This window comes from Zosterops lateralis (genome assembly GCF_965231275.1).
Source record: "Zosterops lateralis genome assembly, chromosome: 10".
In the NCBI taxonomy this organism is placed as follows: Eukaryota; Metazoa; Chordata; class Aves; order Passeriformes; family Zosteropidae; genus Zosterops; species Zosterops lateralis.
In genome coordinates, this window is record NC_139770.1 from 10,532,538 (window position 1) to 10,560,283 (window position 27,746).

The 27,746-nt window shown below is 44.2% G+C and overlaps 1 protein-coding gene across 8 annotated transcripts in view; it reads left to right on the plus strand.

The window, feature by feature from the left end:
- LPP (LIM domain containing preferred translocation partner in lipoma) overlaps positions 1 to 27,746 on the plus strand; it is a 334,290-nt gene that overhangs the window by 139,098 nt on the left and 167,446 nt on the right. For all 8 annotated transcript variants that reach the window (XM_083868545.1, XM_083868547.1, XM_083868550.1 and 5 more), the window contains one exon: positions 9,228 to 9,340. In XM_083868545.1, coding sequence (XP_083724671.1) covers positions 9,228 to 9,340 — 113 coding nt within the window. The remainder of the gene's footprint in view (positions 1 to 9,227; positions 9,341 to 27,746) is intronic.

Here is a 27,746-nt window from a genome sequence, read left to right on the forward strand (position 1 = left end):
ACAGTAGAGAAGATATAGAGCACCTCCAGGTAGCACCTCCTACCCAAGGAAAGATACAACCCTCCTTTTTAATTTTCTTTTGATTTTAATCCCCATTTTGTTCCATGTTCTAGCCAGATCATGTGACACATTTCTAGTAGGTACCAGCAGAAGGAACAAAACCACCACCATTCCATATAAATATATATTTCTATACATTTATATGTGGAGATAGAATCATAGGATTGTTTAGGTTGGAGAAGATTTTCGAGATCATCAAGTCCAGCTGTTAACCTAACACTGCCAAATCCATCACTGAAATTTGGATATGGAGCACTGTTCTTTATTTTGGGAAAAAATATGATAGAGGTGAATTCTATGTATCTAACATTTAATTTTATTGTAAATTATCTTCAGGGATAAAGGATGTAATTCACTATTCAACTGTTACATCAGTGAATTAGAAGGCAATTAATTTTATAGCAGAAAGAAAATCTAGATGCTTTTCTGCTCCCCAGTAGCCCTGACTAACTCCAGTGGAAGGAATAGAAGAAGTGCTGTTTGTATTGGTGTAAACAGTGAACTGAGATACATTTTTGAAGACCCATTTTGCTTTCATCTTCTAAGTCTGGATGTTTGTAAGTGTGACATAGGGAGGGGTGGCAAAGAGGATGGGAGGACCCAGAGGATGAGTGACCCAGTTTGAAAACTAGTCCATGGGGGTTTGTTTGAACAGCTCATCTGAGCGCTGCACTTGCCTTTTCCACTTGGTGATTTTGCTCCAGTCTCTCCAACCAGGAGCAGATGACTCAGTGAAGAGAACACCTCCAGGAATGGTCTGCTTATGGATGGGTTTGTTGTCCCTCTCCTTTGCATGCTGGGCAAGGAGAATGGATCCAGTCCTTCCAGATGTTCTGCAGCACAGGCCACTGCTGACTCTGAGGCTCAAGCCAAGGCTGCAGGACATGGGTTTCCTCTGACTGCTCAGACTACAACTCACCCCCAAAATGGGAAAACAATAAAAAACCAGGCATAGGCAAAGATAATTCCAATACTGCTTAGAACAGTTGGCTGCAGCTTCCAAAATTTGAGGAAGTTCCTTGGCAGTGAAGAGCTCTGAGAGATGCATTTTTTTGTGATCTGTGCAGTGTTTTGCATTTCATCACTAGGGGCAGAGAGGGTTTGGTTGAAGATAAGATAGGTTGTGTCTTAAGGACATGGTCCCCATCTTCCCTGTCTGCTGCCTCAGGGGAGAAGGCTGACCGAATAAACAGACTGACTTTCACTGTGCTTTGCAACAGTAGCCAGGGAAAATGAGGTCCTAATCCAGTGGCGTAGCTCATTTTTTTCAACTCCTTCACAACAGCCGTCTTTAGTAAATTAATGCACATGTCAACTCTTGTCAGAAGCTCTTAGCAATGAACAAATGAGTTCAACACCATAATCTAATAAACAAATAGATAACCTGTTCCAGTTTGTTCTGAGTGAGGCGGTGTTTCCCTTGTTGACTTGTTTCATGGAGTCTTCACTCTCAGAGGAGAAGGATGGTATGTGGGAATGCAGCCCATTTCCTCTCCAGGACAGGGTTTTCTCTTCTGACTTAGATGCCCTGATTTTCACTTGTTTACATGGAAATCTCTCCCTCTTAGCAGGATGTTTTCTGTAATTTTTTAAAAAAAAAACATTCAGAACTACTTTTGTCCCTGTTATTGGATCTGAGCAGCTGCAGCTGAAAGTGAGATCTCACTGTGCTAATTGCTGCACAAGTAAGATGAACTTCATGCTCACTTCTACAAATAAACACTGCAGAGAAGGCAAAGGAAAGCTTTTCATGCTGGTGGACAGAGACACCGTGGGGTTAAGTGACATCCTCAACATCCTAAAAGAAGTCAGGGAAGAGTGCTTAGTGCTTTTTTGTTAAGTCTTATGGTTCTTCTTCCTTCTATTTTAGCAGACTTTTATTGAAGTTTTAAAGTTTCATGGACTGTTTCTTGCATCAGTTCAACTTTAGTCCTTCACTAAGCTTTGGTAAAGGACTGTTGTGTTTTCTATGAGTCACGTCTATGGCAGAGAGGTTGGTGTGGACATTAGATAGTGTGCTCTGCCCCTCAGCTGTATGGAAAAATAAGCTAAAGATCAAAATGCAGGCTTCTGTCGATGGCTTTGTGCTTTGTGTGTTGTAAGCCTGATGTGTAGGAAGCTCAGCTGATGTGTATGTGGGAGGACAATCCAGCACAGGGTTGTACCTGACTGTCCCTCCCTGCCACCGCTGGGGCTGCTGGAGCATTGGCTGGGATTTGTTGGGAAGGGTAGCACTTGGTGTCTACAGCTTCCAGCTGAATGGAAACGCAGTCTCATCAAAAAACCCCCATTGTTTTCACAATGAGGGGCATCCAGTGTGGTGAAGCAGCTGAGATTTTGCATAATTTGAGGAACTGAACCCTTATCTCCTACCCTCGTGCTAATTACTGCCTTTGGGGTGTTTTGAGAGGGAGGTCAGTAAGTTCTGAGTGAGCGCTGGGGGTGGAGGGGATTTCCTGCCTTGATGACCAGAGCTGGAGTGACAGCTCTGTGTATAGGACACCAAAGACAGCATCTGTTTGTACTAAATTAATTCACTCATAAAAAGCTGCATCACTTGCAGTGAGCATGACATGGTGTGCCAGTGCTGCTCCTTTTAACAGTCACCAGCCTGTCAAGGTAAATGCTTGACCAACAGTCAACTTGCGAGGGGTCCAGCTTCAGTCCCACTGGCTATGCCTGAGTGGTGGTAAAACCCAGTTAGCTCTTGAGAGGGAGTAAAAAATGGCTTTTGAACTGCTGCCTCAGTTCAGACCTGAGTGTTGAAGCAGCCAGCACTGGATCTCCTCACTGGCACTCTCCCACGTGGCTCCTCTGTCCCCACCAGAGTCTCATCTGCTTCTCCTGAAAGCTTTAGTACCTTATTCTGGCTCTAGTAACACTGGAAGAGGTCCAGAGCGATTCCAGCAGAGCTATTTTGGATTTGCATTTGCAGGAGGAATTGTACCTAGAGGTTTTAAGTTAATCGCACGGTCATTTTTCCTCTGTATATTTAACCACTGAGGTTAATTAACATTTCAAAGTTTCACAGGCTGCTTCTTCCATTATCTCAGCCAGTTGTGGTGAAAGGCAGTGTGGCCAGAGGGTGGTAGTCTGACTGGAGTTGTGCAGATAGGAAAATTGCTGGGAATTGTTTCCAGTGAATCCCAGGGGTTTAAATAGTTGGATGGCAGGGTGAAGGTGGAGGTGAGGATGTGTAAGCTGCCATGGTACACATTTCCTATTGACTTTCCATGTAGTAAACAAAATTACCAGATGATTGTTGGCGTGTGGTGGGTTTGTTTTGTTTTTTTTAATTTAAAGAGAATATTTTAAGCAGGACTGCGATTCATAGTCCTGAACTGTAGGGGACTAATGTTCCTGTTCTCCAGCTGGGAGAAACTAATTCAACATCTTGTGTTGTAAACACTCACTCATTTTAACTGATTACACCTCCAATGTTCCTCAAATCACTAAAATTACTAATTGCTATTCCTTACACATCAGAGAGTGAATCCTGAATAATTAACCCCAAATAAAATTAGATGAATTGGCCCTTTTAATTAGAATCCCTGCTGCTGTTTGTTCTGAGCTTCCTTTTCTTACTGTTAAGAGACTTTTAGAATGATTAAAACTGTTTAAGACTTAAACAGCCAGTGACCTTTTAATACAATGTAAATCCATAAAAGCAATATTTCAGCTAGCAGGTGGTGAAGTAAATTTTCAGTCCAACTACCTGACAGACTCAGTATTCCTTTTTTAAATGCTGAGGATGAAATTAGCCAGTGTGGTTTTTTTTTTTTTTCTTCCTCATGCTTATTAATACAGTAGCTGATTAGCACAAGTAGTTCAAATGGTAGGATTAGTGATTGGTAAGAGTGGTAATTTAAACAGTGCTTAGGGTTGTTGGAGCTGCTTTATTTTAGGAATAACAGGCCAATGTGGCATATTTAGGGGAATTGTGGGGCTGGTGTGTCATCATGCAACAGTTTCCCCTGTGCTGACGTGGTGTCAGTGACTACTCATAACATGGTTGGGGCCAAAACATGATTTTAATTGTGTGTTTTCCTTGCCTAGTGGTGCGTGTTTAGTACAGATGCCACAGGAAAATGTTCACCTTGGGAAACTTAGTAAGATGTATGTTCACACCTAGGAGGCACCAGGTCACATCTAGACAAAGTTTTTTTTCTATAAAAATCCTGTGGTGTCACTTTGCAGTGGGAAGTTTCCCAGACCATGTAGTAACACTGTGATATTCTGCAGGCTCCTGCAATGCTCACTGTGGGATACAGGTTCATGGTAGCCTCCATCAACAGGATTTTAGCCTAGAGCTCAATGAATTAGGGTTTAGTTCTGAATCTTAATTGTTTCGATGTAGAAAGCTTTGGCTTTCTGCAGTAGAAGGTAAATGCTTGACCAAACAGTGCCTCTATCTGCTCAGTACTTTGCCAAATGGAGTCTGTCTGGATCAGAACAGAAGTACATTCAGTGGGGGTTCTCTCCATCACTATCCTTAGTCTGGTCTCTGAGTCAGGGCTGAACTGTGTTTCTCAGGTGATTCAAACTGATTCTGAAGCAGCTTCAGAATCAGAAATTATCAAGATGACAATCAGAAAGGGTTATTTTTGCTTGCAAGGAGAAAATTGAAATCAGCATCTGACATATAGTCCTCAGATGTCAGCCAGAGATCTGGGAAGGCCAGTGTAAGCCCAGTTTTTTTGTTTAATAGGTTTCATGAACTTATTGTTTCAGTGAAAAATATGGTGTTTTGCTTTTTGGTGTTTTCTGTGTTTTTCCCCCAATAAGTCTCTTTTACTGAGCATGTGAGCCCTTCTTCAAGTCTAGAAGTTTCAAAGCCACAAATCTTGATGTCTAAACAACTGTGTCTGTCAAGGGGGGAGGCAATTACTGTGCTACAATTCATTTGTTGGCTGGCAGATGCATCTCCTGAAAACAAAGACTTGAGACATGAGGCTGATCCAACAAAAAAATGAAGTGCACTTAAAATTTTAAAGGTTAGCCTGTAAGTGAGAATGGTGTTTGCTGTATGAGACAGGATGTTTTTCTCAGCTCATACTTGTACCCAGAAGGCATCAGGCAGCCAGTGGCAAAATTTTTGTGAGTTTCTATTCACCCTGACAGGTTTGTGCTGATGTAGGTGTCTGTTAGGACTTTGAACAATTTCATATTTGTATACTTAAAAGTGTAGTAGTGAAATGTTTAAAGCTCCTTGGAAAGTGTCAGAGGGGAAATTTTGGGGTGGAGAGGGGTAAAACCTTGCAAGCGCCTCTACAATGGCACAGATCTGATCAAAGCCAGGCTGGGGCCTGGGAGGCATCACTTCTGCCTCTGGCTCTGCTATTGCTTCCCAACGTAACCATGATGGACTCACCTAATTTCTGCCTGTTTACTTGTATGAACAATATACAGGTGTTCCATCACCTGGGGTGGGCCATTGCCGGGCTGGCAGTCCTGTCCCTGGTGCTGCAGTGGGTGGTGAGGGCAGAGCTCAGAGCTGCGGTTTCATGGCACGTTGCGCCGCCGTATCTGAAATAACTGGGCTGGGCATGTGTCTCACTGCACTGCCCCTTCATAGATTGACTCATGGCCTTCACAACTGTATCAAGGGGGAATGAGATGCTGGTGCCACAAGGACTGTTTATTTTCTCTTCTTAAGCATATGGTAACAGGTAGAGATTTCTCATTGTAAGAGCTGAAGGCAGGCTGTGTCTTGGTTGTGTCTTGGTGTGATTTCCTACCTCCAAACATGCCTGGCCCAGGCTGCCTCCATAGACAGACTTACCATTGGAATGCAAGTCTCTTGAAGTACAAATTGCTTTATGGAGGTGCCTTGATACCTCTGTACTCACTCTCATAACCTGAAATGCATCCAAGTGTTCAGGTTGATGTCAGGTGAAAGTCAACCAAAATGCTGATCTTGGTGCTGAACAATAATCAATACTAATGAGCCTTTTACCCATCTTATCCCTTATTCACAGAGGGACAGCCTGGTTAAATCAGTCAGGAGAGGGAGAGTGCTCAGCGTGGGATGTGTCCTCCATGGTTAACTGGTAACCCCAGAGCCCCACTCTGCTGTGGCTGCTGGTGCATCTGTGCAGACCAGGGATGGTCCCTTGCCCAGATGGCTCCTGCCTCACTCTGTGACACTGAACGTGGTCAGCAGTGGGTGGCACTGATATGCTCTGCCTGGACATGGACTTTCCTGCCTCCTCCCACGGCTTGCCCAGCTCTAAATAAGTGAAATCTGACTTGAAAAGCTCCGGGAGTGAGAGAAGGTTCTAAAGATGCGCTGTAGGGGCACTGTGTAAGCTGGCTTTTGGGTTCTTTTCCTTTTTTGCTCCCTCAAACCTAGACTTGTTTCTCCCCACATCATCTGGAATTATATGCTGCTGAGGACACGGATTTTAGTCTCTACATGCTTCCCTCTCTGCCAGAGGGAGACTCCCAGCAATGCCAATAATAATAATGCAGTGACAGCTTTCCTTTCTGCATCCAAGGGAATACTGTCCCGTGAGTGCAGTGGGAACAGCGTCGGGGCCCGTGGCTGTGTGTGGGAAAGAGGAAGGCGCAGTGGCAGAATAAATAACTAAAGCTGTGAAGGAGAAAGGTCCATCTGTTCGCAGAGGACCAGGAAAAGGCCAAACATCTGCAAGGTCCCCCCAGTTCATCAGGCATCTGCTCTCTGCTTCCCAGTCTAAAAATCTTCCCACTTGTGGGGAGAATGGAGCCAGCAGCTTATCTAACACAGGATGGAGTCAGCAGAGCTGGGCTGGGATGTGGTAGAGCCAGCTGTCTCCTACTGCAAAGAAGTGTTTTCTTCCAAACTCTAGGAGAGAGCTTTTTTTCTGTCATTTGCTCCTTTTCTGAAAAACCTTGCCAATGTTTTTGTTTTGTTTTGTTTTGTTTGTTTTGTTTTTCTTTCAGAAGGAGGAGTGGGTCTTCCAAAGGGGCAAAAATGGTATTTTATTTATGTTTGTGCTAAGTCATTGTTAGATGCAGACTTCTGTTTATGCCCCTTTCCCTGTCTCATCTCCTCCAGCACATTCTCTACCTTAATTTTCCTTAGGTGTTTTGAAGGGTTCTAATAAAGCAAGAGTGTCTGACTAATGTGTTGTGCAGGGAGATCAGTTTTTGGCATCGGAGCCAGGAGAACTGAGAAGTATCATCTGAAGCATAATCTTGAGAAGTCTGTGTCCTCTGGAGTTGAATTTGTTTGCAAAATCATGCTGCCTGGTTGGAGGGTCATTTTCAGAGCAAAGGAGAAAAGTTTAAGAAGCACTCAAATATCCCAGCATTTTTTAGAACTTACCCCTTTGATATTAATTTCAAAATCTCTCTTCTTTTTATTTCGTATTGTATTTCATATGATTTGAAATAAAAGATTGGATTAATTATAGAGCAATGAGAAGGATGGTGCAGATATTATTGGATGTAAGTTTTTAAAAAATCAATCCTGAACTCTATAATAGCATGAACTAGTGAGTTTCATGGGATTTTATGTGTTGGAGCAACATGATTGTCTTAAATTAGTTTTCAGTGTGTTGCTTTTGAGCTGTCTTTGAGCATCTGTATTTAGGATGATACTTTCTTAGGGATTCAGAAGGGGTTTTTTGAGTCCCATCCATGCTCATTTTGGGGAAAATGGGAAGAAACTACTTTCCTGGTAAGTAATATCTCTTGAAGTCCTAGGGGAAGTTTCTGTCTTTCAGAGAGTGATTCAAAATAGAAGAGAAAAACTTTCGAGGGCTGCAGACCCATCTACTTCCCATGGCAGAGAGCATGAAGGTGCAGTGCTGGCAGTGCTGCCCAGCTGGTGCCTGTGACTGGTTTGGGCTGAGCTTAGGGCTTTAAACCTGGGCACAGGTGGCCCAGAAGGCTGCAGGTCAAGGGGTCTGGCTCAGCACCTTCCTGAGTGGTTTGGAGCCTGATCTTTGGCATTTAGGGGTGGTGCTGAGGGGCTGTGGCCTGAATGCAGTGTGATGCTGCATGGACATCTGGAGGGTCAAGTAGGGAGCTCATATTTCCTTCCAAAAGCAATAGTTCCTATATATATGAAATATCACACTTCTTTTAATCTGAAATCTTCCATCCCAGATGCTGCAGACACAAGAGCCAACAGCAAACAGCTCTACTGCAGCATCAATCTTTGTAAGAAGAAAGAAAAACATACCAAAGTGGTCCAAATTGCAGGCAGCTGCCTTCCCTGGAGACAAATCCAGTGTTAATGGCAAATGCTCTTTTTCCACCATTAGGAGGTGCTTTCAGGGCCTAGTGTCCTGCTGCCTGCAGCCTGTGTTGCTCTGTCCTTGTTTTCCTTTCTTTCTTTTTGTGGTCCCACATCCCATGAAATTCTCAAGGAGAACTTGTATCTGCTCCCACCTCCCATCTCTGTGCTAAGCTGGATGGCTTCACAGCCAGTATGTGCTGCTTTGTCTTTCCATCAGCACTTTCGGAAGATTAACATGAGCAAGTTGAATTCTAGAAATTTAGTACATCAGCCCTCCTGTAAAAATCTAGAGTTGAGAGAGGTGGATTCACGTGTGCTTGTACCTGGCCCATCACCTGGCTGTTGTCACTGAGAAGAGCCTGTGATCTTCCCAGAAGTTCTTTACATGAAGCTATGAAGTCCCTATGGGAAGAGGAAAATGCAGAGAGTATGGCTGCCTGACAGCAGCAGGGAGGCAGGAGATGGGCTGGTCTAGATTCTGGGCTCCAGCTCCAACCCTCTGTATGTTTTCTGCAGCAGGGAATCTCTGCCTTTGGACAGCACATGATACTGTCTTTACAGGGATCAAGAAGAGCTGGCATAGTTTAGTACATGAGGGAAGTGAATTGGATGGGATTCATTGCAAGGTTAGACATGGGGTGCTCATTAGTGCAATTTGTGGTTGCCTGTGGCAGGTTTGAGATGTGACTTGGATCTGTGGAGCTGCTTTGCTGTGGAATCTGAGCACCCCTAAGCCATCTGCCACTGTTACTGAGCTGGGTAGCCATCTCCTGAGGCAGTGAGGGGTGAAGCTGAGCATTTAATAGTTAAATAATGTGTTATGTCCTGTGCCACAAAGCTGATGGGCAGAGCTGAAAGTGTCGTGGAGTTCCTGCTGATGATCCTTGTCATGATATGGGGAAATGCTGCTGAGTCTAAATTCTCCCACTCTCTTTCCTAGGGGACTTTCTTCCTCCCCCGCCCCCTCCTATGGATGACCTTGGGAACATCACATCATCACAAGGTGCCTTTCCCCCCCCACCTCCTCTGGATGATGTTACCTACAATGTACAGGTAAGAAGACAAGAATTTTGTCATTTGTGCAGAACCAATCCAGAAATTATGGGAATGAATGAATGATAATGAAATGAGGGGGAAAAGTTCTGGTTAAAAATCATGGGTCAGGAATAACCAAGTAAGCTTTAGCAAGCTGTGTTTCCCAAGCAGGGGATATTTCCATTCAAAACTTGCTGGGCTATTAAAGGATTTTTCCCATCCGGCTTGAATTAGAAGACTAATTGCCTTATGTTGTGATGGCTGAGGGGAGTGAAACCTTCCCAGAATGAATTGTCTTCTGGAATGGCCATCTCCTTCCATGGACTGTGGAGAGACTTTAGGGCAGTAATCTGATCCAAAAATTGCTTTGTTTAGATGCCTAAAATTAAGTGAAGCAAATAAGCCCTGGCCCAGGCTCCAGTGATGTAATTGAGACCCGTTTCACTCTCTTTTTGCTGGCGTAGATCTTCTAGACTGACCACCTGGATGAAAATGCAGCTTCTAAGATGCATCAGGTGATGATTGCATGTCCAAAGTGAATATGGACAGACCTTGAACACCTTTGAAAGATGTGAACATTTTTGTGCAGGTATTGCAGGTTTTCCTGGAGTGCCAGGTTTATGTTTGCTCAGGCACATTCTGGAGAATTGCATTCAGACTTCCAGGACAAGGCAGTCAAGGTAATTAAGGAGTGAGGAGCTGATCTTCCCAGTGGAGACCAGAAGAGTTTGATTTGTTAGCTGAGCAAAAAGAAGGCTCAGAATGGGTCTGGTTGCAAATTAAAAATACACTTGGGGAATAAGCCCTTATTTCAGCTCTGTGTGGGTGTTGCTGCAGGAACAGGAGAGGCTGAGCTTGCCAGAAGTACCTCCATGCTGGTGTTTAGAAATTTTCTAGGTACTGGGGCTCCAAAGATCTGGAAGAGCCTTCTGTGAGAAGCAGGGAGAACAAAGAGAGCATGGTCTAGATTTGAGGCTGTTGAGAGTCGTGTAACCACATATCCACAGACATGGGGCTGCCCTTGATGGCCCTGGAAGATTGGGGCAATCCTGTATCCCTTGGTGGGTTTGACCATGAGAGTAGGCCAGCAGGCAGGCATTAAACAGGATTCAAAGGATCTGACTTAGTTCCTGACCTTCTCACCAAATCTAGAGTCAATTTTTCTGCTTTGTGCCTTGGGAAAAACAAAACATTCCTCTCCCTCATGGGCTTACTGGGACCTCTTGCCTGTGGCAAGATGTTCAGATGCTATGGCAAAGCCTCAGCCTTTCCTGCCATGGGCTTAGTGTTGGAACAGCCTTTGATAAGGAAGGAGTTAACAGGGATTGTGTTCTCCCTTGCCAGGAAAGGCTGCAGCCGGCAGGGACATTGCCAAGTGCAGAGCATGGCTTTTCCCAACCTTGGGGGAATGAAGTAATTCCCCAGCAAGTGTTGTTCTGTCTTTTATCTCTCTGAGAAGAGTGGCCCCCGTGGGAGCAGGGGAGCTTCCAGAGCGCCCTGGGAAGCCGTGGAGCAGCAGGCTCCTGGCAAAGGCATGCATGGTGCCTGCACAGGAGCCTGGGTAGCAGGAAGGGGTCGTGGTGCCTCACAGGATTCCTCAGGGTCAGGCTTCCCCCTTCCCAGGTCACACAAGGAGAGGACCTTGTGTGTTTATTGAAAGGAGCTCCCTCCTGCTGCTGCTCCTAAAGTGTCCCTGAGTCACTCGAGGCTGTCATGGGGATGTGCCCCTTGGTAGAACCACTCAGCAGGACAGCTCTTCTTTCTGAACTCATGGGATTGCTATTTGTCGCATCCTTTCTCTCAAGGTTTTAGCAAGAGCTTGGTGAGAGCAAGATTCCTTTGCATGCTATCCTGCTCAGAGGAAGGCAAGCCTACCAGATGTAACTGAGCAGTCCTGCCTGTCACCTCCCCAAATGTACTCTTACGCAGCAAACATGGCTCTCTGCATTTCATCTGTGCTCTCTGGTCACCTATTCCCCTTCCTTTCCCCTTTCATTTTCTGTAGGAGATCAGGAGCAGGCTAAAGTCAGGGCTAAAGTCAGGAGCCAGCAGGGTTTTGTGTTGCAAGATCAGCTCCTTATCTTTCAGCAGTAGCAAAAGTCATGCTGAAGCAAGATGTAAAACCCCAAGAGAGGAGAAAAGGGGCAGGTGGTGCTGGAGAATGCTGCCCAGTGCCTTTGTGCATCAAACACAGTAATTTTCCTCAACTCTGGATTTCTTGATTTCTCAACTTCTGGTGTTCTTGTGCTAAAGGAGCAGAACGATGGTGACTGTGTTTCTTCTGCTGTGAGGGCATGGTTGTCTGAAATCAGAGGTCTCATGGACATGTGTTGTATTGGGCTCCAAGAGGCTGGTTTTGCTCTCCAATGCCAGACCATTTAATTTCCATGCCTCAGTTTCCCCGTCGCTAAACATAAGTGCTGGAGAAGCAGACCCAGTTCCTGAGCATTGACCAGACCTGAGGCTGCTGTCTGGGGTCGTTTGGCCTCTGCGGACCTGCTTAGAGCCCTCCAGATCTACTCAGAGTTTGAAATTCATCTGTTCCATCAAATCACCCATTTTACATCAGAAATTTCTCTCTGGACAGCACAGTGCTAATGACAGCTTATGAAGTGTGTGTGCTGTGGGGCTCCAGGTAAAGCTTTTTATGCTAGGTGTTAAGTTGATGAGGACAGCAGGATAACTGTTTAGTTTATTATCAGTTTGTGTGTTACTGTTACCAGAGGGCTGAAAGCTGCACAGCTTATTACAGTTAAAGCTGTAGCTTAAGAGCAGCAGTTAAAATAATAATACCCAGTTTTCATAGACCTGTTTATCTCTGGATCTCTATTTGGACAGTGGAACTGGCCACTTAGGATCAGATCCAAAAAGGTACTTTAGTATCTGACTTATGCTCTGATGGAAATTAAAGGAGGGCTGGGTCATGAAATACCTTTGTGATAGATCTGGCATTTTCTTGTAATTTCTGTGTTCCTTTCTAGATCTGTCATATTCAGATTCACGGCAAAGCTGTGGAGAGGAAAGGGGAAGGAAATCTAAACTCTTCTCTTATTAACTGGAATGCCTTTTTTTTAGAAAAAGAAAAAAAAAAAAAAAAACCAAAGGAAAGAAAAGGCAATATTTATTTTTAAAAGAGTGTGTTTGGGCTGGGGGAGAGTTGTGTTGGGAAGTTCCCTTTCGGCTGCAGCCGGGGAAGGCAAGGACTTGTTCCCAGAATGGTGGTGAGGGCGTGGCGATGGCATGTTTGACAAATAAGGACATGAGCAAAGAGCCTTTTGCCACGTTGGCCTGGGCTCAGTTTAAAAGAGAAAGAAAAAAAAAAAAATCTGGACGGGAAGAAAAATGAAATCACTGTTTGTCAAAGGGAAATAGATAGATCTGGGAGGGAAGGAGGCAGATTTTTATTATATTTTTGCCTTCTAGTTTCAAAACAGGCATCTGCCCAGGCCAGGGAAAGCAAAAGTGAAAAACTCTCATCAGCCACCTCTCAAGTGACCTGTTTGCTCACAGGCAGGGACCTTCACTCATGGCTCTGGCAATTTCTTCCTTCCTTGCCAGGCAGGGCTGCGCAGGGATCAGAACTGCACAGCTGTGTGAAAAGCCAGTCCCTGTCCCATGTCCTCAGGAAGGCTATCTCAGGAGTCATGGGTGCTACTGGCTTTGAAATGACCAGTTCTCTTTGAAGGGGAGGCTCAGAGCCCAGCATTTCGTGTTGGGACAGGATCTGGGTGGCTCAAAGCAGATGTGACCCTCAGCTGCCAACTTGCCGAGGGCCACCTTGGGAAAACATCCATTTACGGATCTCCACTAATTACCTGCATGTGCTGCATCTGCAGATGGGTCTCATTTTCTTTTGAGATCTGAGATGCTGCCACAGCATGGGAAGGAGAGGATTGTGTTGAGCTGGGATGGCACCCCTTTCCCAGCAAGCCCCAGCTGTTATCAGTGTGTTTTTTATTGACAGGCCACAAAACACTTTACAAAAGAAATACCACTCTCTTCCTGATAAGGAAGTTGGAGCAGGGAAAGTGCTTTGCCTAGGTCACCAGGCTGACCAGTAGCAGGCTAAAAATAAGACCAAGATGTCCTGTCTCCCAGAGCAATTCTGCCTGCTACATCCCAGTGCCTCATTACTGTAATAACTGCAAATTAATGACTAAACACCATCAGTGCCTGAACATAGGAACAATTTGGAATATATCAAAGCAGATGTCAAGAAGTGGCTTTGGGTTGGGGGTTAAAATAAAGAAACAATTGGACTTTGAATAGTTGCAGGAAGTGCAATATAAAGAATTTTAATATATCAGTTCTTGTTATAACCATCTATGCTTGGAGGGGCTGCAGGGCTGCAGCTGCACAGGCAGGGAGCTATCCCTACATTCAGACTGACTGAACTCACTGGTCTTATCATCCTGTTGAGATGTGCAGAAAATCAGCCAAAGGGCTTGAGTTCCTATTGCTGAGGAATGCTGGAAGGAGAGAAGCTGAAGTGCGTTCTGGAGGCGTGTGAGGCTGTTCTGAGGAGACCTGTCTCACTTCTCCTTAGTGCTCGCGCCTGCGAGAAGGTGGGAATGTGTTGATAGATGCGAGAAGTGAGAGCCTCATCCTTGTTAGGGAAGAGGCTGCCAGGTGTTTCACTGTCTGACTCTGCTCCCTGTGAGTGTTGGGGGTGGTGCCTCTGTGGGCTCTGATTCACCAGCTGAAGAAACAGCCAGGACACAGGAATTGTTTTGGATTTTTTTTTTTCTTTTTTAATTTATTTCTTAATTTTGGGTGTGCAGCTTGCCAAATAGCTGGGGAGGAAAGAGCATTAATTTTGCCAGTGGGGAGTTGCTGCCTTAAATAGCTCATCTCCTGTTCAGAGGCTGGGATCTGCCTGCTTATGCTGGGCTTGCTTTAAATCACCTGCCTTTTAATGTCTGGAGAAGCTGAAAAGGCCAAAGAGAGCAGAATATGTGTTCAGCCTCCCTCTAGTGCTAGATTTTGTTAATCATAGGGATTATTGGCCTGGTTGTAGGTGCTCGCTGGCAAGGAATGTTGGTACCACAGGGCAGCTCTCGCTGCTGGAAGGGCCACCTGACTCCAGGAGGGATCAGTAACTCCCAGAAACTCTGTAAATAAAGCCACAGTCTGTGTGCATTGCTTGTCATTCGAGGTCCAGCTTTTGCGGATGTCTGTGACTTCTAACCTGATTTATTGAAATCCATGTGATAAGCATCTGCCTTTTATCTAAATCGAAGTTGTGTCCAACAGTATAAATAAATTACCTGGTAATGTTAACCCTCTTACTCAAACCTTGACTTTGTGGGAATGCTTTTCATCTGTTTCCTTCCTGTTTTCCTTGTGTGTTTGAGAAACAAGGATGTGCTGTGCTCTAAGTTAGACTTAAACAAATAGCATGTATGTTCTCTGAATGTTTAAATGCTCACTGAGTCTCTACAGGTCAATATGTGTTTGCTCTATAATAGGAATTTCTAGTCTCTAGGGTGAGAAAAATCAGTAATATAACATCTGTATATGTTGATGAATATTGAGATGCATGAGAGATAAAATGCACACATTTCTTATATGCGTGTGTGTATATATATATTTACACCCTATAGATATACATATGAGAAATGAATTGTGAATGGGGATATAGAACAGACCTTCACATTATTGGTAACAAGCATGCACATTTTATCCCTGCTGCTTTTTCATCCCTTTTTGTGGCTAGCATGACCACTAGATCCAGGATCACAGGAGAAAAGGAACATTGAGCACTTCTTTCAGGCAGCTCTTGATGCATCCCGTCTTATACGCATGTTTATTTTACAATGCCAAACCACATTCTGTTTTAAATCTTTAATGAACCTCTGTTCCCATCCATGTAACTTTCCAATCCTTACTCTCTTCAGAACAGACAAAGATGCTTATTATAAACCACAAATTTTACTGAAAGGGTAAACTGGAAAAGTTTTAATTGTGCAGTGTAAGCCTGCCATTCGTCTCCCTGCTTGGCTATTAATATCTTGGCAATGTTATAATGCAACACAGCCTTTATTAGCTGAACCTCTCAGCAAGGACTACAAAGTAAGCAAGGACCTAAACAGTTAACTGTGCTCATTATTTTCATCATGCTTATTACTGTGTTATTTAATGTATTTGTTATGTTATTGTTTAATACAGTCACTCAGCACACAGGATGTGCCAGGACCTGCACACTTATGCCTTCTTTGGGAGGAGAGCTCTGTGGTTGAGGCTGGGAGATGCTTTCAGAGATGAAACAGGACAGCTTTTGATAACCTGCCATACAGCAGGTGATGAGATGCAGGAACAGAAGAAAGCAAAAGCCTGGTACAGATCGTGTGTAAATATTGGTGTGGGAATGTTGGAGTCCAGGACATCCCTTTGGATGACCTGGGACCTGGGAAAGAGAATTTGAGCCCTGGACAGGGGTTGCGGAACCGGTCCAGGGGGGTTGGAAACCTTGGCACAGAGCCCAGGAAGACACTGAGTTTGATCTTAGCCCATGGGAGAAACTTCAAGCATTAGGAGAGGAATTGCAAATCGCCAGGAAGTGAAAATAGTAGTTTAGCACAGTGGAACATACAAAATTCAGTAGTTTTAGGATTCTTAGAATAGAGGTAAATGGGGGACAAGATGGTGGAATTTGGGTGGTACCTCGTGTCCCTCTCCTTGTTCCTCGTCCTCCATCTTCTGGGGTGGTGATGATATAAGGTAGTGAGAGTGGATTGGGTCAAAGCAGAAGTGACCCTCTTAGTGTAAGCACTAGGCATGGGTGTGAAATAGTAAATAACCTATACGTAATTATCAGTATAAATGTAAGGTGGTGTCCCATCGGTGGGCAGTCGCCTCGTGTCCCAGCCGCTGTCCAGACCTCGGCTGGGAGCAGAGAAAAACTCTGTGATATCAAATAATAAACAACTCGAGAAACCAGAAAACAAGGCCTTGAAGACTCCGCTTCTTTGTACCAACACGACTCGGGGCTTTTAGAGGGCAAGGACTTTAAACAACTTGAATCTCGGGTGAGAAAACCAACCCGAGATGGGACCTACTAAAAAGTCTTGAGAGGAAACAGGTCAGAAATGTTGCTGCTTTTGATGGCCAGAGCTGATCAAGGTAAATCCCTGGTTAAGACACAGCACTTGTGCCAGATGGGGTCCAAACAGAAGGCTGTGCTCCCCCAGTGCTGTGCCCAAGGCCACAGACCCTGGTGGGCATCTCCTTGGTCCTGGGGACACATCTCTGAGGGACGCTGTCACACTGCAAATGATGGAGTCAGCCACAGCTGGCACCTGCAGAGAGTTTACTCTGTAACCTGGATTATACCCATGGATAATAGAGACATGAATGTGGAAAGTAATAGTGGAGGCATGGAGAGCATGCAGAAAAAGCAGACAATTTTATTCTGTCAGAGCTTGGCTGGTGACACAGAAAAAGCAAGCAAATACATCATTTATCTAAGGTGGAAATATTTAAGCAGAGAGAAAACAAAAAGAAAATGAAGATGTGGGAATTCTCCTGTCAAAGCAGATGAGCTGTGTGATGGGGCAGAGCGAGATAACATGGCCAATGCAGAAGAAGTTTCCATTCTTCTCATATCTGAGTGCTATTCAAGTCTGCTGTTGGATTAGCAGGTCCTAGAAAAAAATCTCTTTCAAGATGGGTTGCTCTTGTCTCAGATCTTGGGTAGCCTGTGCTGTATTAGGGAATTATAATGGAGCAGCAAGACTGAAACAGACGGCCAGTAACAAGAAGGAATGCTAAAAACTGCAGCAGACAAATTATTATGCCTCTTCTGTGAAGCTGGCTGGGATTGGAAGATGTGGTTTAGAAAGTTAAAGTCTTTCCATGCATCTTGGGCATGGTGGTGGTCTGGAACAGACAGAGCAGAGTCAGATTCCCACCTTGGGTTTCGTGCTTTAAGTATTATGATGCTGTGCAGTGTAGAAAAGAGCTTTGGCCAAACAAGATAAAAGGAAATAGAACTCTACTTATTGGAGAATTCAGTTGTGGCCTAAATTCAGTTTTAGAGCCCTGGAGTTTTTCAAAGTGTAGGGCAAACTTCATCCTTTTTTTGATGAAAATTTTATCTGGCAACAATGAGATGTGGATATGGAGAAGTTGTGAGAGCATCTAATTTCCAAGAATGGAAGTGGCTGAAATGCAGGTTCCTGTCTCTGTTTTTCAGTTTCTATTGCTGGTGAAAAACAGCTTCAGCTGCCATGAAGGGTGGTTTTGTTGTTAGAAAATGTCGTCTCTGTGAGGAGTGTGTGGCACAGTGACTGAGCAAGCTGGAAGGTGGTAGAAATACCAATGAGAAATGTTGCAGCCAGAGCTGAAGGAATTTGTTCCAGACATGATTTTAAGTGTCTGGTACCGTAAAACTCCATCTTTGAAGGACCATTCTCCGCAATTGTATTTTTCAGTTTGATTTGCTGATTAAAATGCAGGATGTTGATTAGCTTTGACACACAACAGGTAAGGAAGAGCATCTGGAAAGCATCATGTGATGGTTTTAGTGTTGCTTTTAATGGTGAGAAAAGTAAAATATAAATGGAAAAGCTGTAGCAACTCCCAAGTGTTGCTGAAGCCAGTAAGCAACAAAGGTGCTTTACAAACTCCTTTCATTCAACAGTCCTGAGGCACAGATCCTCTCCATCTCTATGTTTCTCTTTTGCCATGGGAACAGTCTCACATCTTGTCACGTTAAAGGTCTGGCCTTCCTCTTTAGCTCCTGAGTTACTTGCCCTTTCCTCCCCATTTTTGGCTCTGCAAATTCCTCCAGCTCAGCCCTGCAGTTCCCCTCTCTGTGTTGCTGTCCGCAGGGCTGTCATCAGCGTGTGCTCAATTCTGAGCTCAGGTGAGCCTTTTAAAGACGTGCAGGTAAGGAACACACTTCCAATGCAGAAGTTTGACTTCTGTGGCATGTTGGCCCCAAGCAGAGATAAAGTTAAAATCTGTTTTCCTGATGTGTGCTGGGGGCACCACCTTTTTTGATGCATGAATTCTAATTGAAAGCCAGCACTTTACATTTATTTATCTGCATGTGGACAGTATCAAATTAAACTTTGGAGCTCACCCAAGAGGGATCTGTACACTGTGGATTCCATTGTAGGGCAGCAGAAGTTATCCATTGTTCAGCTTTCTGTGTGATTCAAGTCCCTTTTCTTCAGCTGAGGTTCCCATCTTAGGAGATGTGTAGAACATAAAGTGTCCGAACAAGGCAGTTGTTGTTAAAAAAGAAATAAAAACCCATGGTCAGCCAGCCAAATCCAATACCAGACACACATCTGGCAGCCTTGAAGGGAATGTAGAAGTGGGCCTAATGGTTTGGAAAATGAGATTGCAAATTTCTTGAAGGCAAGAACCTTCTTCAGTGAATCAGAGTGTGGGGTTTGCCCAGCTGAGGCCTGCCTGCCCACGAACTGCAGCCACTGAGCACCCCAAAAATGTGTAGACTGAGGCAGAGTCCAGATTTTCCTCTTCTCAGCTTTGAGACATATAGTAGATTTTAACATGATTCATTTCCTCAGAAGCTAAACCCAAGCCATTGACTTTCATGTAGTTTTATACATCCATTTTGCTGACATTTTGCCAGGTTCACTGGGAATCCTTGCAAACATTTTGGCACTCACCCCTTCCTATTACAGCAAAACAAGCAAACAAACTCAGAAATATGTTTTATGTTTAATTTCTGGACCTAGTGCTTACTCAGGCTGTGAAAATTGACCAGCCAGTTTTAATTTTACTTTTTTCCTCATTGGTGATTTCCTACTAGCTTCACAGCCTATGGTGAGGAATGCTTTCTCAAATTCAGAAAAGCTTGGCTGTGTGCTTAAACTTCATTAAAGTTGATAGAACTTAAGCACACGTGTAAAATTAAGCATATGCTTATGGTTTATACAGTCTTTTTGCAGGTGACACAAACAGCTGCATATGGGTTTCCAATATGTGATTAAATTCCAAAAAGAGTTTTTTAAAACAGTTTTAGTCAACCTTAATTTTCTGAAATTGGTAGCTTTAACAAAACCTATCTTTTTTGATTTAAATTGCCTGAGACGTGCGCCTTTTAAAAAGCTCTTTATTTAACTGTCACAATATGCAGTCTTGTGTGGGATAGAGTTTGTTCATGTAAATTTAATTTCCAGTTAAAGTGGTGCAAACACAAAGTGATGTCAATAGATCTTTATGGACTGGCAGAGCTGTTTCTTTCTCACCTCTGTCGAGGTGGGGGCCAGGCAGAGCCATTAAATTGTCAGCTGTGCCCTTCTGCCTATTGCAGATCATAAAGCTTTGCCTGGTCCCCCAGGGAGACCAAAGGCATCCAGCCTTGATCCACAGACATCAAGAGGTGGAGAAATCTTGGAAGTTTGTTTTAACATTTAATTGCCTGCAGTATTACACATAAATTAGTATCTCTGTTATTTCTAGATGGAATTTCCCTAGCTTTGGCTTCCCGACTGCTGTGTGTTTTTCTGTTTTGCTAGACTGGACAGTCTTGTGGTATCTGGCATTTTCATTCTGTGAAACTGTTTAGATATTGATGTTGAGCTACTCAATCTCCTTCATAGGTGAAACCAGATGAAGAACCTTTTCAACTGTTTTCTGCTTTTTGGGGGCATCTCAAGTTCTGAAATTGCTGCATCCCGTGCTGGACACAATATGGCAGTGCCCGATTCATCACAAGTGTTGAAAGAAGTAAAATCACCTTCAGCTCTGCTCTTTCCCTGTGCCTGGCAGGAGATGGTGTTTGGTGTGGTTTTCCCCTCTGGGATATAAATCTAGAGTGGTGGGGCTGGGTGTGACAGATTGCCTTGTGCACAGGTGTGTGTAATTCGTGGCTTGTCAGACACATCCCGTGCTGTCCAAGGAATCCACCTCTTACCTCTTTTCTCATGCCAGAAAAGGAAAAATGAAGATGACAACTTGGCCAGGATGTGAAGATGAAGGGAATCTCTGCTCTTTCACATCACAAATGGATCTTTAAAAATGTAACATTCATGTTATATGAGTCAGTGGGATGATCTTCCATTATTGCAGTGGACACTTAATGAGCTATTTGGTTTCTACATTGATTAAACTTTGCAGCTGTATTGGGGTAATTGGCTGCTCTTTGGTTATGGTTCCCCTTGGAGGCAGATGATGAAATATCCACTATGTTCTCCTATTTCTCAGTTTTTCTGTAAGCAGCAATGCTCTGCGGGGAACATCAGCCCTGCTTGATGGCTAATTAAACATTAATTTGTGACGATATTGGAGCAGATTTTAAGTTGGTGGGGGAGTGGGCAAAGAAAGGGGAAACTTTTAACAGTCGCCATAATTGTCAATAATGAATCCTAATGTAATTGTGTTAATTAAAAGAAAAGGGATATATTCCCTGCTGCTGTAAAGTTGGTTAAAGTCAGTGAAAGTCATCCTGGGTCAAAAAGACTTCATGGCCAGCTGTTCTTGCCCTGTGGAGAGATAAGTAGTGCTGTCCTGCCCAAAGTGTAAAGAAAAAAATTATATATCCCAGTTCTTATTGTATATTCTACTGATGAACAGGAATGTTTCACAAATTCAATTTAATTCCCAAGGACGAGCAATTGTAACTCCACCTGGAGAATATTAAATTGCCTTAATGGAAAAATAAACTGGTTTTATTCTCCCCCTTCTCTCCCCACCTTCCCCAGTTTTCAAATAACTTTATGTGCCTCCTTAGTTTATTAATACACTTCTCATCTTGCTGCTGATTTTGCATCTGGTAGCACTTAACACAGACAAGACTCCCAAAGCTTTTGATCAGACATGTTAAGTAAACTCTCAGCACTGTCGGGTCTGCTGCTCTGGCAGATGTTGGCTCGTGGGACTCCTCCTCTCTCTTCATCCCCTGACTGTTCCTTATCAAATCCATCCTGTTGCTTTCATGTGCTGAGGATTGTGGTGCCTTTCCCCACCTATTCTCTGGCTCACAACATGAAGATCCTCTGGTCAGCTGAAAGGTGTTTGTTATTTTGCTGGGTTTTGGTGTAGAGGCCCAGATAAGCACTGCAGTTTTAAAAGCCCCATTTAGCCAACCTTAACATTTCCAGGACTTCCTTCCATGAGCAAAACAAAACAGTGAGAAACCCACAAAATCTGGGTGCAGGTTTATGTGCCCGAGGTGGAGCCTGTGATAAGCAGGGAGCTGGGTACCCCATCCTGAGGCAGAGCAGACAGGGCTGAGGGACGAGACAGCACAGGACTTCTGTGTTGGCATTTCCAGCTTCTAGTCACCTACAAGCACATTCTTGGGCTTCAAGGAGGATTTGCTGAGTGCTGTTTGCTGTTGCATAATTTCTTTCTGTTTTCTCAGGGGTGGCAGATGGACAGGGAATATCGCAGATCTTCTTGTAGTCTATTGTCCAGGTCCCATCAAATCAACTGCTGGCATCTGATCCAGGGCTTCAGCAGAGCATGCCCCAAGGCCATGGATCCTGTTGGTTAAACTTCTATGATGCCCTTCCATCCTTTTTTTATCTCTGCTCATTCATCTAATATCCTTGGCCAAATCCTCTTGAGAATTCTGGACCAACCATGGGCGTTTGTGGCAAAATCTTCCCTCTGGAAAGCTGCTGGAAAGGGAACATAGTCCTGGATTACTCTACTGCTCATCCACACTGGTGGCATCCTGCCCTCACCAATGTGCTGGTGTTGAGACTGGGCCCTGTTTCAGGATAAGCAGAGAGCAAGACCTTATTGAACAGTGATGGAAGATGACCATGGGCCCCACTGGCCCACAATCCAGTTGTTAGCCATGGCAGTGGCTCAGACCCAGCCAGGTCATGTGAAATCAGGGGTGTCCTGCAACAGAATTGCAGCTGGAGCTTGGATGGCTTGGAAAGGGGTTTGTATTGGCATATTTTATCAGGTCTCGGATGGCAATTACAGAGAATGAAATATCCTTTAGGGAGCTGGCTTGGCCCAGGGGATTAATGTCTTCATCTGGTGGCCTGGAGGAGCTTGGTTGTATCTCTGAGTTTCAGCACCTTGCTCCCACCTCTCTACCTGCATTCCCTTCCCAGGACTGCTATCCAATTGACAATAAGCTCCTTGGGATGAGGATGTTTCCTAGGTATGGTGTGTGAGCAGTGTCTGTCACACTGATCTCTAGGGAAATGTAAATCTTTATTATCAGTCATATTCATAACTGCCACAGAGTCTGCTTTCCTTTATCTATGCATCCCAGGAGGCTGAGTGCAGTTGGCTGTAATTTCTGTTGTCTCTTCTAAAAGAAAGGAAGAAATAGCTTTCCACCTGTTGGGCCAAACCCTGGCACCAAGGGCTGTGGTCAGTTGTTTACCTGCAGAGACTGGAATGTACTCACCAGCAGATATGATTCCTGGCAGGTGTTAGCAGGTGAAGAGAAAACACAAGTGGAGACTTCATATGAATGAAGTCTCTCTAGAGCCAAATTAGTCACTAGTGACCAGAGAAAAATGTATAAGGGAAGCTCGGAACATTTTATATTTATTATGTATCTTGGAGTTTTCTTCCATGTGTTTCTCCTGCTGCTTTTGAAATCCGTGTAAACTCGTAGCAACCACAGTGTCTTGCAGCAGAAATAGCTCTGCAGCTTAGCAGTGTGTTGTGTGACAAAACACCTACCCCCTTTCCTTTGTTTTGAGACTGATGCCTCCTAGTTTCATGCTTTCTTGTTATCTGCTTTCTCTGTATTTTTTCGTTTTAAAAATGTTTTTATTATTTGTCCTTTTCATAAGCTTCCTACACCACTGTGAGTTTTTAAATTGGTTGTTAAGGTTTTGCAAGTGTCTCCTAGCAATGCTTAACAAATAACTTTCCTTCATCTGCTTGTTTGTTTGCCCCAGCTGAAAGCCCATGCAGTTCTTTACCACACCTTGTTGCTTCAGAAATGAGTTCAGTCTGGATACCCAGTTCTATTTGTGTTTTCCATGAGTGGAGAAATTGAATGTGGGACTGTGGCTACCCCAGATTAATTGCTGTAGGTGTGGCTGAGCGCAGCTCCCTTTACCCACTCTGCCTCCTGCAGTTCATTGTGGCACAGCTGCTGTTATGAACTTTGCCAAGGGAAGATATTTGGCACATTCATTGGCCCTTTTTGGGACCATATAGACTGATGTTTAGTAGATGATCACCCCCACCCCTGTTCCAGGTAGGCCTGACCTGCCTCTTTACAGTGAAATCTTCAAAAGTGGCTGGAGTCAAAGAAACATTTCTCACTTAAATGACAGTGGCACCTGAGAGGCACCAAATGGTGCCTTTGAACAGCCCTCTTTAAACTTTTCAAGTGTTTTCCTTTGGTCCTGCTAATATCCAGCAACACAAACCAGGTAAAACTATTCTGTGCCTGAAAAAACGAAAGAGCAAGGGGAAAAAATAAATCAAAACCTAACTTCCCTTTGGCTTTTATCCTTGATGTCATCAAAAGACTAAAAAGGATATTTCAGGCCTGGCTTCAGCCTGATGGAACAGCAGGGAAGTTCTTTTCTATTAGATCCTTGATACAATCACATCTGGTGAAATCACTGCGGTCACATCTGCTGAAATCTTCCATCATTTCAGATTTGTTTCAAAAGACTCAATCTTTCTGTTTTTAAAGGGCACAACTTTTTTTCCAGCCCTCCTTGGTGTCTGGAACAGAGATTAGGCATCAATCAAGAATCTCAGACCCCCCTTGCCCTGAATGCTGTAGTCAGCTCGTCTCCATGTGCGTGTGTGTGGGGGCAGCCTCTTGGGACTGTTTAAATTTACATTAGGGAATTTGAAAGAAAATGTTTACACTTGTCTGTAGGCTTAGGGGAGAATAGACATAGCAACTCTTAAGGGTGCTTCATATTCCTGATAGATGCCCTTCAGTATGCATCTTTTTTTACCACTGCAATGTCTTTTGGGGCTTTGGATGGCTTTTGTGACCTTGGAAAGAAGAATGAATAAGAGACGAGGTAGCAAGGGTGTATGTCTGAAAAGCACCTTGCCTCTGGCAGTGATATTGTTAGAGAAAGTGCAAAGAAAGAGTAAAAAAAGGAAAAACTAAACACAACTCCCAACCAGAAGTATATCAAGACTAAATCACTTCCTTTCTTCTTCCCAGTTAACATTCCTCACAGTCTCTTGTCAGTACAGTGGATACTATTGACATCAAACACTTTTCTGTCCCTCACCTGTCCCCAGCTAAAACAGGAAATAAGAACCACATCCTTTTTGCTCTATCTGCATCTCTGTCTAAGCCCAGTGCCCAAGGCCGTGGAGCATAATTATGGAGAGGCTCATTCCTGTTTTGTTTGCTCTTCCCACCACCTCAGTGCCTATCCCAGGATTACAACAGCCTGCAGAGCGTGGTGGTGGCTGCCATGGGTGCAGCCAGGTGGAATCAGACAGTTGGCACTGAAATTATCAGCTCTACCACCTCATCTGTCGCTCACTGGCTTTTACTGGAGGAAAAGACAGTAAAGTCTTTCAGGGCAGAAGTCCTTATGTACTATATTTGCTCACAACTCCTGATTTGCCTAAATTCCACTTGCTCCTCTTGTTACCTTTGTCCTTCCTTTGCCCCAGAAGGCTTTTCTGCTTTTCCCTGTTCTTGGATGTGTGAATGCAAAAGGTGTTGATGTATTACAGCTCAAAGAGAGCTCCCAAGCACCTCAGGCTCCCAGTAAAACCAACGTACCAGGAGCAGAAGGCACTGTGGGCCCCCAGCTTTGTTTTGAGTCATTAGCTGTGACCTTTGCTAATATCCGTGGTGTTCATCTCCAGTCTTTCACTTGTGAGTTAGGGGGTTATCAGTGACCTGTGATAGCACAGCATGTGCAGTGAGCTGATGCTACAAGAAAGGTTTTGTGTTTAGCTGCAGCTCTGCTGTCCTGGACGTGTCTGCACAGATAAACCAGCCCTACATTTCCCACGAATGACAGCTCATGTTCCTGGGATGCAGTTCAGAGGATGAGCTGGCCACAGCACTCAGGAAACATGCAAATGTGCCGAGCTCAACCTCCGTTAGACAAGACTTTTGAGGTGGATGGAGAGATGGTGGATATCGATGCTGGAAAATTGTACTGAGGTGAACAAAGTTCTGATGCTCCCAAAGTATTCAGGAGTTTGGCCACTGCCTTGTGTTGGTAGAAAATATATGCTGGAGCTCTGGAGTTAGTTGCAGCTGCCACCCATGTCAGGCTGCTGCACAGCCACTCTTCATGTTTCCACAACACAGCAACACCACCTGGCACCAGCATTTGGTTCAGAGGCCAACCTGGCAGCCCACATTGCATCACTCATCCCAGGGGCTAATGCCTGGCCTGAGCTACAGCCCTGCAGGGCAGCAAACAGGGCATGGAGAGAGGGGAAAATAGAATAAAAAAGAGACGGCTGGGCCTGGGCAGGGAAAAGAATTTGTAGCAGGAGCTAGGAAGGACATCTGGGAGCCAGATTCTTCTTTTTGAGCCCACTGCAAGGAGCTGGCTTGGTTAAACAAGAGGCCTTCTTGTTCCTCTGCTGAAAGCTGCAAAATATGATAAGACTAGGTGATCTAGGGTTGTAGGAAGAGGTGACATCTAGGGAAATCATTGTGCTTTTCATGTCTTTTAGCTCGGTGAATAGTCTTACAACCCATTTAGCACACTGAGGCAAAATTTGAGATGCTGTGTTGACCTCTGCACTGCATGTTCTATAATGAATGTTCCTTGGAGTGGTGTGGGGGGACCTGTGGCACTGACTGCTGTTGGGTTGTAGGATTAGCAGAAGTAAAGCAAATTTTCATCAGAGCAGAGTGGGTTGATGGGGCTCGGGAATGGATTACCATCAGAGCTGCTCTGAGCTGCACACCAGGAGTTTAGGGGCAGACAAACAAGCCAAACAGTGAAGCTCTCTGCTGTTTTTCTCTCTTTTGACTCAGAGCAGAGACTGAGCCAGGGGGATAGGAGTGTAGGCGTTGCAGAAGTTCACGTGAGTGGATAGTCTCTGGCATGAGTAATTTGTTGGACTGGGCTGGCTTTCGTTCGCTTTTTGTCGAACTCACGGTGGCTGAGCCAAAGATAGCATCCTTTTTCTTTTTAAACCCATTTTTCCATATTCTGCTGGCTGGAAGAGGGGGCGCACAAGCGACATGTCTGCAACAATGCCATAAATCCAGACAGAAATAGAATTAGCAGTTCCCTCTGGTTCCGGCGTTTGTATCTGTGGGGCTCTGAGCTGAACCAGCCCGGGCTCCTCGGAGCAGAGCCGCGTCTGTGCGAACCTGTTGTGCCTTGGGACCTGGCGCTCGGGTTTTGTTCCAGAACAGTGTCATAAAACTTTTATAGCAATGTCATGACAAAAAGCATGGGAAGAGGAATAACTTAACCCTCTCTTGCTAAAGTTGGTGTTGCAAATGCTCCAGTTTGCCCACGCAGAAAATCCTTCTGTTGAATATAGAAGACTGTGGGGAGAGAGAAAATTCGAGATTTGTGGGGATGGGGAAGAAAAAAGCAACCAGAAACTTGCCTTTGTGAGGATTACCATTTCTTAAATGTCTTGAAAATCCACTTCTGCCCCAGTAGGCCCTGGCACACATCGGTAGTGTCATTCATTGGCACTGTTGCACTGCATTATGTTCCTGCATTTATAGAGTTGGGCTTTTAATCTATGTTGATTATGTTTTAATTGAATAAATAAATCAGAGCCCAGAATCAATAGAGATGCTTCTATGCTGTTTTATTTTATTTTTCTAGGTTTCCTAAGGACATTTAACTTTTACAACCTTATAACTTGTTCTGCAGCATTTGCTAGTCAGCTATTGCATAATTGTTCTGGGGCATAAGAACCTGGGAATAATATGGCCCAGAAATGCTAAGAAGCAGAAATGAAATTGGCTGATCTTCTCATCTGCCGCCATCCCTTCTCTCCAGAGTCAGGGTACCAAGCAGGTCCTGTGTGGACTCCAGTGTTATTCCTAGGTCTGCCATTGGCTTGATTTATCACCTCAGATATTGGGGCCTTGGATGCCCTTTGAATCTCCCCTCTCCTTTCCAGGCTGACTTTTGGCTGCTTAGCTTCAAAATTCTCTGGAGTGGAGCAATCACAGATTTTCTGTCTGAGAAGCCTGTGGCAGGCCAACAACTGGAAGATGGAGAAAAACCAAACAAGAGCCATGAAGTGGAAAAGAAGTTGTACTTTTTCAGATTTAAAAAAACAGGTGCCTGCAGTTAGCCAATGGTCTGAGCTAATTCCTATGAAAAATATTTTTTTTTTTGAACAATAGTTTGGATGGAAAGACTTTGGCTCTATAATAAAAATAGGCAAGAAGAGTTGAGTTTATAAGTATTTTCTAACCTGATTCTCAGCCTTCTAAATTGTGTGTTCTTGCATAAGCCACACTGGAGCTTCCATTTTCTTGTTAGTCAAGCCAAATATATTGTAATACAATAAGATTTAATAATCATTAGGA